At 42.6% G+C, this 11,474-nt stretch overlaps 1 protein-coding gene across 1 annotated transcript; it reads right to left on the bottom strand.

The window, feature by feature from the left end:
- Nucleotides 1-3,822: 3,822 nt before the first annotated feature.
- T265_05305 (hypothetical protein) lies at nt 3,823-8,632 on the bottom strand (the record flags this gene model as incomplete). The annotated part of the gene is made up of 3 exons (XM_009170288.1): nt 3,823-4,067; nt 6,788-6,943; nt 8,422-8,632. The coding sequence occupies 3 exons, from the start codon at nt 8,630-8,632 to the stop codon at nt 3,823-3,825; spliced, it is 612 nt and encodes a 203-aa protein (XP_009168552.1).
- Nucleotides 8,633-11,474: the final 2,842 nt, after the last annotated feature.

Genomic DNA, 11,474 nt, shown 5'->3' with positions numbered 1-11,474 from the left:
AACTTTCCGACTAACTCGTGACAAAATCAGCTGATCTGTTACATCGGTACGCTTTAGTATGTCTTGACTTATCGGTCACATCACGGTGAAACAATATTCTCGCGGGAAAATGATCTTACCAGTCAGACACGCTCTTTCTCTCTTGTTTATTACAGGAAATTCCTATTTGTTTCTTCCTCTTTGCAAAAAATTCATGAACCAATTAGTAACTTTGGTAATGAGGTGAAATTTTGTACTTTTCGTGAGTTCAATATGGTGGTTTAACAAATAGCAGAAAACAGGAAAGTCTACCTGTTCTACTAACTCACTGGACCAGAATCATTTGTCTCGCTATTAGAGGAGATCTTGTAACACAATTTGGACCAAGACAAATGACGTTTTTGGGACCGTGGACCGATAACGGGACCTCTTGAATTACGGAAACAAGTTTGATGACTTAGGTGGTATTTCGATGTAGGACGATAGATTCCAAAACCGATTGATTGGTGCCGTTCTGAAACCGGGAACTAGGGGCTATGTGATTGTTTAAACTTACTGTCGGTTACCTTTGAAAGTGGAAACTGTCATGATAAGACGCCCAGAAGTTCACCGATGTTGGATTTTTTCACATGGATCATGGGCTGCCATTCCAGATAAGGATATTGATCGAACAAGGCGATAAACGCGGAAACATCTGGTATGCAAGTAGTCCCACATAGCAGTTTTTCATATTACTGCCTACACAGCCGACTGTGGCAAGATAATTAGGGTTGATTGGTTACGTAGTGTAGTTTGACAAAACAACACTTTCCGGTGATCCTTGGCGGAACTGAACACCAACTGTCCTCTGCTGTTAAGCTCACCCTAAATGCAAAATTTTTACTTTGCTTTCTCCGAATGGGATGTGTATCCATCTGTGAAACAACGAGGTGAGACAGCCCACCTTCGGACTCAGATCACAAAATGTCGTATGCAACCTGCGGTGAATGCGGAGTAAGAAAAGGGGGCGCGTAAATTTAGTGATACATATATAGAGAGAAATTACCAAGCAAAGAGCTGAATTCCCTGATGCAATAATAACTATCAGGAAGGCCAACCTCCTGAAAGCAACCACTGAATGCTCGAAATCTACCGAGACTCTCAGCTCCGCTAGATGTTGACCAGACAGACAACGCCCCCTCAATATGCAGCGCGTCACAACCTTGTATCAAACCCAGACAGCGCCAGTCAGCGTTGATCAAGGTCAGACAACGCTCCCGTAATATGTAGCACGCCACAGCCTCACATCAAAGGAAGACCGTGTGCGTCACAATTGGACTAAGTTTACATAGCGTCTTTCCAATAAATAGCTTGAGATCGTTGTACTTTTCGCACTCGCACGCACTCACGCCCTCGCACTCGCTTGTTCGGAATATAGCTGTTGTGTTCCCTTCTGTGAGTCTTGTGTCGGCAACTAGGCACTGGAGCGGGTCAGCAGCAGATACCTCAGATTGGCGAATCAGCAGATATAACACTAACAAAGCGCCGCTACGCCCCAGTCGACTCCCTGACAGTCCAATGGTGGCCACCTTGAGTAGAGGTTAGACGTCTGAAATCATATTGCTCAGCTGGACGAACAAGTAACTAACCAGGTGTCGCAATGGGACTACAGATATTTGGAATTTGGAATTTTCTATAAAAAAAGAGGGTGGGTTGGATATGAGACATTTGATCAGGTCCCCAGAGAAAGTTTTTGGTTAGCCTTGTGCTTACTGGCCACAAACTTCATCAACTGATGTTTCATGGCACGTGATGAGGGTCGCAAAGGAAAGAAAACTTCTTTATTTAGGAGCCAGACATAACGAATAAACGGTAACTTTGTCGTGAGATGATGCACAGATTGAGACACTTTGGGGATGTTTTTATGGGATGCTTGTAAAAATCTGAACGTAAGGGTGCAAAGTGCAAGTTCTTGGACTTTGATGAAAGTGAAATCATTCTAACGTCACTTGAGATGGCCGGTCCAACGTACTCCACCGCGAACGATTTCCAAATATGGAATCAATTACTAGGGGAGAAGGAAAGCTTACAAAGAAAGTATTTCTTCTGAATGAAAGTGGATCCTACGCTGCAGCAATTCAGAAAGTTTGATGATCATGACCCCTTCCGCGACCACTCTGGAAGTACATTATGTTGGCCCATAGCTCAACACTAGCGTGTTGCATAGACAGTCAAGTGCCATGCTGTTCAGCTGCAACACCCTTCCGGTGCCTATCTGCCATGCCACCCGAAGGAAGCATGAGGGCTGAGATGTTGCCAGGTTGCCCAAGCCTAGACAGGGGAAGTCGAGAGACAGAGATCGGGTTCGAACCATGGACTCTCCGGTCAGTGAATTCGCGCTCCAACCACTTGGGTCATCTCGCCTCCGAGATTTATGCTCTCGTGGGAGGCCCTGCAGCAGCGTGGTGCTAGGAATTATATTACATTCAGGCGGTTGATGTCTCTTTTGAATAGTTAGGTTTACTACTCAAACTCAGTTTGACTTCCGTTCCGATAGGATTTTGCTTTTGGGAGGAAATAAAATCACAGAGTGGCACAACCGAAGACAAATGTTGAGACAACTGGCCAACTGTTTGCAATTAACTGTGGTGTGGTAATACGCCAACGGAATCTCAGTTTTGTTTTGGGACATAGGAACGCCTAATATTTCATCTGATTGCGTAAAAATGGTAGCCAGAATGGCAGGCACTGGAAAACTCGAAGCAAACCACTTTCGAAGACGGCTTACCAGGGATGTGAGACCCCGTTAGATTGTCAATGTTTCGTAACTCAGGCAATTTTCGATCACGGGAGATTGCACGTGAGGCATCAAAAGTCTCAAAATCAATAATCAGCCAAGTGGCTAAATTCACCGGACATTCGAAAAAAAATTATGCCATGTTTGCATAGTTTGACATTATTGGTTTTTTCCACGAATTAACATCCAGTGAAGCATTAGGACGGGCGAACGGCGACAAGCTTACGCTCAGCTCAACCACCGAAATTTGTGGACCACGGTTTCCTAGCTTGTAATGACATTCAGTTGTTTTACTCACACACCTCACTGAAAAACAGTTTGAAACAACTAAAGGCGCTTAACTTACAGCAGCAGAGCGACCAATATGCGCGGATTTTGCTAGGATAAGAAAATATCACTCCGGGTATTATAAGCGTAGTATTTTCAAGCCGGTTGCCGATTTAAAAAGATGGCCAATGACGACTCACTTCGGGTCTCGTCAGTGCAAAGTTAGCATTTCGCAACCAACGAGTTCGACGTCCCCTCACGGCAACATGACTTGCAAAGCAGAACTTGTTGCACGTTCTTCAAGAACCAGGTCTTTCCAGAAAGGTGACATCTGAAAATTGGTGAGCTATGCAAACTACTGTCAGAGGAAGTCAACCCTTCGTAGAATGTCACATGAACTTTCAAGTGCGCCATCGCATGTCATTTGTAACTTGTGAGTATTCTACCCAGAAGAGAATATCTCAATTTCTGATTGATTGACACTCACAGAATCAATGGCAGAAACATTGAAATTCTTATATGTAGCAGAATATCCACGTAATAGATGTACAAATTTTGGGTTTGGCGGGACAGGTATTTTGTTCACATGCCGCACTCCTCTGAACAGCCGTCCTCTTGTTTGGCGTAATTATTCCAGTGAGTCCTCACCAAAGAGGGGAAGCACTTATTAGAGCTCTTATCAGAGCTCATCAGCAGTGCATATCCAATGGCCTTGACGGGATTTGAACCCCGGACATCTGACATGCGAGGCGAGCGTGTAAGCACTACTCCACCAACGCACGTTGGACGCATCTGAATTATCACGTCTGAACGTGTTCACGCTTGAGTGACGTGATTGGTGTGCCCGACTCATCATTGGATGACGACCCAGTAATTGCTCTGGTTGTGCGATCGATTGACCCGCTAGTTAGGACTTCCCAGTCAGGTAGGGTGACAAGCGCTCTAATAAGAGTGAAACTCGAGTCCAGTGCTTCTCTTTGGTGTGGACTCACAGGAATAATTACGCCAGAACAGGAGGACGACCGTTCAAACGAGAGTGGTGCGACTAAGAACAAAATGTACAGTTTGTTTCCCAAGTGAGTGCTTCACAATACGTTGTCAATGAGAAACCGTGCACAAGGGAAAGGTTACTTTAGTGCCATAAATGGGTCGTTCCTTAGAGACTTACCGGTACCTAATGGCGACTGATTGTCGGACCCCGTGACAAGTGGGGCCGTTCGGAAGAGTAATCTTGATGGCTCCTTGGGGGTACTGATGGGCCGCCGCACCGACCATGTCTTTGCCAGTATTTTTAATAAACGTGGCTGTAATAACGTTAGTCCGCTGCATACACGTCATTGACCGCAAGGCTTCCCGGCACCCTAAGTTGGCGTTGTGATCTTTATCGGCGGGGGTGTTGAGGGCATTTGTCTGATAGATAGACAAGCAAATATTTCTAATTTTTTGAGACACTTTTGTGTAAAGGCGAGGACATACGACCAAAGAACTTCATCAAGCGTACTTTCATGGGCATTACTGATTTATCTGCCAGTATAGTTTGGTTCTAATTTTAAGCACTATAATTTTTAACAATTCGACGGAGTTTCGGTTTCTTTTCTTAGACTCGTTATCTTCAAACCACCTAGCCTGGACATCTGTCACTTGAAAGAGTTTAGTGTACGCATGAGGTGTTTTCAAAAACTTCCATTTGGCTAGTATAGTTTCCCCGGGTACTGCGCATCGTCTTTAAGTGTGGATAACAGGACATTAGGCAGTTCGGACTGTTACGCAAAATCTGAGTACTTGCTGTAGTTCTCTCTTCTTGTTCACAGTCGACCAATACATCGATCCGTATCCCAACTTCATAAAGTAATCGAAACTGATAGTTATTTACGACTGAATCCAACGTCTTTGACGGAACGGTTTGACAAAGATAGTATTGCGTGTCAATGGCGCCGGCGGGACAAATTTTATCCCGGTAGGAGGTTTGTGACTTGAAAGATAAGTTGACTTATCTATTACGGATCAGAAAAAATTCCAGCGTAGTCATCAGACGCCACTAGATAGTAAGAATACAACCGCCATTGTATGTATGACTACAGTCTACCAATTCAGGCCGGTGGATTTTTCGCACCGCCGATCTGTCCAAGTGATATTAAGTTGTAAGTGAGGGAGACAGTTAACACGACACCAAATGAAGTGAATCCCGCGGTCACATTGTGAGCTGCGTTGCATCCTGTCTAACTGCTAGTTAATTACACCAATAATTAGCCGGTGGTGCCTGAGTCACGTGGTCTCGAACTACTCGCCCGAAAGATTTTGAGTTCTCATCCCTCCAGAAACTCACGACAGTTGCATTGCATGAGATGGATGAAACAACTGTACGGCGCTGCTTGGCAAGACTAAAATATCCAGTTCTCCCCCACATTAACACATTCAATAATTCACTCATTCAGTTGTGCTTGTTGAAATATGGTTTGGGTCTGCTCAGTGTAGCTGAGTGTGAAGTGGGCCACCACAAATCAAAGACCTAACTGGATTTAGCCATGCTTCCCGTCAGAACCAAGTGCAAATAAGAGTGTTCGTCATATTTGTAATGTACTGTAATGCCTGAGAACATCATAAACGAGAGATTCAGCTGGGTTCCAGGTGAGTCTCTCGAAACAACCAAATTAGTTTGCAGATGAGTGTATATTCGCTAGTGTTCGTCATAATTTATCCAATTAGCGTTCAAGTAGAACGGAGACTCGGGGAGTGCGCCTCCTTGATCAACCCCTTGAAGGGAGAAACCGCTCGTGGGCTGCTGAGGAGTTTTCAGCAACCTAGTGAGTAATATGTTACCAATATCTGTATACGGTTTCTGTGTAAATGAACAAAAATATAATTCAGCTGATTGCACATCAACTTCATCACTTTATCGATTAACCAAACTGTGGTTAATTCTTTAATAAAACACCTGCACTACGTGTGCTTGTTTATTCAGTTTAGTCGGATAAACTTCCTTGGCTCCAATCACTCCAACGGTGACCGCGAGTCACCTGAATGACTCAAATGATAGGTCCGCGGGGTCACACTTTTCTTTAACTGTAGTGTTTCCCTTTGTAAAATGAAAACAGGACCACGTGGATCGTTCGGGATTCCTTCCAACTAAAGGAATTCAAGAGCACAAATGATATCACCCTCAGAATCAAGTAGGACAGCAGCACGTGACACATCACCTGCTCTGAAGTAAACACGAACGCATCTGGTTAGCCGGCATTTCTGTGCAATATCGTTCACAGTGTGTGTACCACGAAAATACCATGTGATTTGTAAACACCAAGGTGGTTCGAACAGAATCAGACAGATAAACCTGTGTTTGTTGTCCAAAATGTGGACTTTCCTACTCAAGTGAAACAAGAATCTGAATGATTTGGGTCAAGTGGCTTGAAAATATTTTTCTCCCCTGTGTGCACAAATTTCTTGCGTTCGCCAATGAATCGTTCACCTATTTTTTTTCAATTTTGCTTAATAATCTCTTTAAAAAAGAACACGTACAAGATATCTCAAGCATGAACGAGAATAGAAGAGTTGATCATTCACAGCTGAGCAATTTCAGCTTAGGGCAACTGCATCTGAACGAATACAACCCTGTCTCGAACGAGCTCGACAAACGTAATTTCTACTGTGGAATACAAGTGGCCCTTTTTCATCATTCGGGTGATAATGAACCGGGCAAGGAGATTTGAACTCGAAAAATACACTCATTTGCAAATCAGTCTGGTTTTCACGAAAGGCTTAACTGACTCTCTCGTTTATGATATTCTACAACTGAATGTGCTGCACACAGGCCGCCGCATGTTTCAGTTGGCATGATTCGCAAATGAGTGTGTTTTTCGGAAACAGTCCAATTTGGGTTCGAGTAGATCATAAGGGTGGCGGGAACTCGAAGACTGCGCCTACCTGATGAGCCTCAAGAAGGGTGAAATTGGTCGTAGGCTGTCGAGGAGTTTTCAGCAAACTTGTGAGTAGTTTGCTTTATGAAGTTTGAACACCTTCGTCATTTACACAAGTCCATATCGGACAGAAACTAAGTGTGATCTGTACTAGTCATGTCTTTTTGACTGGGAAATTAGAAATTTTCACTGCGGATTAACTTTGGAATAAGCAGGTAAGTCGGCACACACAAATCGCAAACGCCTTTGTTTGAACAAGTGATAATCAAACTTGCCTGAACGGCAAAGCGCGCTGGCCAAGTCACTTGACGGAAGTTTGAGGGACGCATAGAACGTTTACAAACACAGTGTTGGGGATGGGTGTGTGGGCATTTATTCAATATTAAAGAGTCATTAACCTGGAAATTAGATTTTTATTTTGGTTAAAAGCTTCATCACGTTGCAATTTGCTTCTTTTACCATTCCCCGGAAGAATGTGCCTACTGTGATTCCCTCGTTGAGTGTATTTGAAAATTGCATTCTTTATAAAATAAACTCAAATGTGTTTAACCTGTTGATCGGTTCATCGGAATTTAAGCGCATTTCAATGCCTGCATATATGCAGGACGGATTGCTAATCTGCGAACATTTCGGGAGGTCAAGATTTGACATGAACTGCAACAGATCTCTTTAAAATCCGAAAGAAAACCTCCGTATGCGTGAAATTTAAACAAAAGGAAAGCCGAAGGGCGTGCGCAGCAATTGCCTATCGGAGGGGTACTTTACCGACTGAATTAAGTAGGACGCTTGCATTCCAGTACACTGACTACCTAGAACCTCTCACGTACATTGGTGACCGGAGTTTGCTCCCGGATACACCCCTCGATTCACAACTTCCCGCATTCCATTTTAGTTCAGATCAATTAAAACTGTGCTGTTTTTGTTTTTGGTTGATGAAAACATGTGGCTTAGTATGGAAGTCACAAGTCTTATTCCATTCGAGAAATGTAATGTGAAACAAACGTCCTTGCTAGTCCACGCGGTAAACCAACCGTCCGGTATTCGAAAATCGGTGCCTCTAGTCCACACGTCGTCTAACAAAACATCTTATTTCGTGCTTACAGCCCCAAGTAATTACCAGCTTATGAATTTGTTTACAGGCTTCATCCACAACAGGCGGTCGTTCTTCAGGTCATTTATTAGTTTATCACCTGATATGACAATAACGCGTGACCAGAATAAGCATCTATTTATTTATGTTTACCCGCAAATGGACGGGACAATTCAGGAGTCACTGAGATCGATATTCTTCCGGAGACTGAAAAGAACTTGCATATTTACTCATAAAAAAAACTACTCACAAGTTTGCTGGAAACTCTTCGACAGCCCACGACCAGTCTCACTCTTCTTGGGGCTCATCAGATAAGAGCAGTCCCCATATATATATATATATATATATATATTGCATAGGGCGAGATAGCCCAAGTGGTCAGAGCGCGAATTTACTGACAAAAAAGATTCGTGGTTCGAAACCGACCTGTGCCTCCTGACTTCTCCTGTCTAGGCTTGAGCAACTTGGCAATAACCCAGCCCTCGTGCAACCTTCGGGTGGCATGGCGGTTTGGCGCCGAAAGGGTGCTACAGCTGAACGATATGTTAGGTATAATCTACCACTGTTTTTGTTGTCTTCTTCGGGGTGGAGACAAGCCGTAAACATTTTCAGCAACTATGTTTTGCATACGGGGCGGTTATTTAAACTTTTGTCAAAATCCGGGATCTTAAATTATGTGCCTTCTTGATGTAATGGAGTCATGCAAGCCAAGACGTTGTTTTACGCCTCCAAAATGTGTCCTTCTTTATACTGAAACTCAAAAAAGGAACCCTGCATGTCGCACTTAAACAGCGAGCAAAAGCGTGAAATGCTACCTTATACTATTATAGTATAATTTGGTATAGGATAACGTAATATAATTTTAAAAAATATGCCATAATATAATTATAATAAAATACGATTTATTATATTATATGCAATATTATTGTGATAAAACATTGAAATAAATATAATATGGTTTTATCAACATAATATAACGTCATATAGTACATTTAACGAAACGTAATATAGTTGTATAACATGTCTAAATGTGTCAAAAGTAACAAAGCGGTTGTACAATAGAATGGGGACAATTGAAAATCTTGCTGAGTTACTCACTGAATATTTTTTGTCTCTAATGCTAAAACATTACGGAGAAAGAAGCGTAAAAACGGGGTTTTAGCTGAATTTTACCTAAATGTTTTGTTAATACCAGTTTCTTTGATGAGTAAGTCTAGTTGACAACGTACGTAAGATTTGGTTTTCAAGTGAGGAAAACGGCGGTCTTTCTAAAACGCATTGTTATTCTTTTATCCAGCCTGTGATTTTCCGCTGGTCCAAAACTATACAACAGCTTTGTACTACAAAGGGATTCCCTGTAGAAGGACTTTCAAGGTTGTTATGAGTTTTACTCAACACCTAAACAGCGAGAAGATGACAATTTGACATTTCTGCCTGTTCTACACCTTGTGAACCCTCAGGCTTTCAAATATGTGCGTAATCAAGACACCAAAAAACTATGCTATTCCGCTCTGCCGTTCTAGGAATTCGTTTCACATGTTCCAGCCACCAAAGTTTTTCGAGATATCCGTACCATTCTTGTTGTGGGTCGATTTCGATAACAGAACTCTGTGCGTGCGTAGTTCAGCCATACAAACATGAAAACTTTTTCATAACAGAGTCTGACTATTCAACTAAACATTACAAGCATTCTGGTAGGATGACTAGCCAAAGGTAACCCAGAAAAAGTAAAAACATGTTTTTTTTGTAATGTACTAATCATAAGGTTGCTGAAAACTCCTCGATAGCCCACGATCGACTTTGCCCATCTTGGGGGTCATCAGGTAGGCGCAGACCCCCAGTTTCCGTCAATCTTATGTTCTACTTGAACCCAAATTGAACTGTTTTCGAGAAATACGCTCATTTGCAAATCGATTTGGTACAAATTTGGTATCGTACTCCCCACTTTATGGCTGAGAAGTTATTGCTGTATAAATTCATCCAGGCAACAGAATGTGCTGCACCAGGCCGCCTCATGTTGGGAGAAAAATTAATGTATTTGCCTTTAGGAGCCTTTTGTTAAACGTCTCAATCACGTGAGCTGACATTCTGGTAGACTGCTTCCCACCAGCTAGTGTGGAATCCTTTGGAAGAAACCAGATATCAATTGAGCTACTCTCTTTCTAATGCAGCCAGGAATGTAAGCGGTAGCGCATGAAAAACATGTTATCACAGAGAGTGTAAAGCAAACATTAAGAGGTAATTCGTCGGTGTCATTGAGGACTACCTGGAGAGGTTTCCCGAGACGAGATATGGCCGATCTCGCACTCGATGCCGCGCAAGAATCCAATTCATCACTTAGAATAGATTGATTTCACTCCGGGTCATCTCACTAACAGCTGACTGGCATCCTTGGATTCACGTGTCAAAGGTGTCAGCTACCGACTTTTGATTACAGTTAAAAGAAGACGATGGTGCCAACGATGATGATGATGATGAGGATGATGAGGATGACAGTGATGATGATGATGATGACGATGATGATGATAACGATGATGATGATCGTGATGATCGTGATGATGATGATTATGATGATTATAAGGACTCTGTTTCCACTGAAAGAGAGTCTAACATGAAAAATCAACAAGAAAAACTATGTCGACGGCAATAAAGACAGAGGTATCGGTAAAAATAGCTACAGTGAAAGGTTTGCGTGCTAAAACCTGCAAGGTTTATTATTGGCTCGTTTCACTTAGCCAACGTTTTAGTCAGGTTTGTGAATTTGTGTAATTCTATCAGCTGAAGGAACACCGGCAAATAAAAACAATCTGAGGACTTTACAAAGTTCATCCGTTTCAGACCCCCTATCTCAAATTTATTTAAATGACAACAAAGCAATTGGAAAAAACAGTGTTCACAATGCGACGGCTATACAAATGACTCTGACGAAGGCAGTTCATAGTGAGAAAAAACTGGGAACACTTGAAGCAACACGAATGATTGGTCGTACGCTTTTACCCTCCGGCATGTATGAACCTAGGACTCCTTACCAACCAAATTACGGGTCTGATTTTAACTTGTATAAACAATTCTGAACTGTAGTTCAAGCGACAAACATAAACAAGTCGATGGAGGTGTTGTGAGCAGTCGTTTGGATTCATCGTTAGCAAAGATTTTCAGGTGGAATGCGCGGACAAAAACGGCCTCCGAACTTTTTTGTTGTACGAGCGACTTGTTGATGATATTTTTGTTACCACTGATGTAGAACATGGTCGGTCCCATTTGGAAGTTTGTAACCCGCCCTCCTAACCTCCGCACTATATCAGAATTTGGATCGAATGGCTGTCTGACTTTATTGTATTGGTGACCCCATCGACTGGTCCCTGTAACGTTCCGTTCGCTGAAAGTCGTTATCATTCACATTCCCCCAGTTACACCAAACAGCTGATAAGCTTCCACGTTTAAAAAA

Source organism: Opisthorchis viverrini, assembly GCF_000715545.1.
Source record: "Opisthorchis viverrini unplaced genomic scaffold opera_v5_98, whole genome shotgun sequence".
NCBI classification, from domain to species: Eukaryota; Metazoa; Platyhelminthes; class Trematoda; order Opisthorchiida; family Opisthorchiidae; genus Opisthorchis; species Opisthorchis viverrini.
The sequence above is the reverse complement of the archived record's forward strand: the minus strand, read 5'-3'. Positions and strand labels throughout refer to the sequence as shown.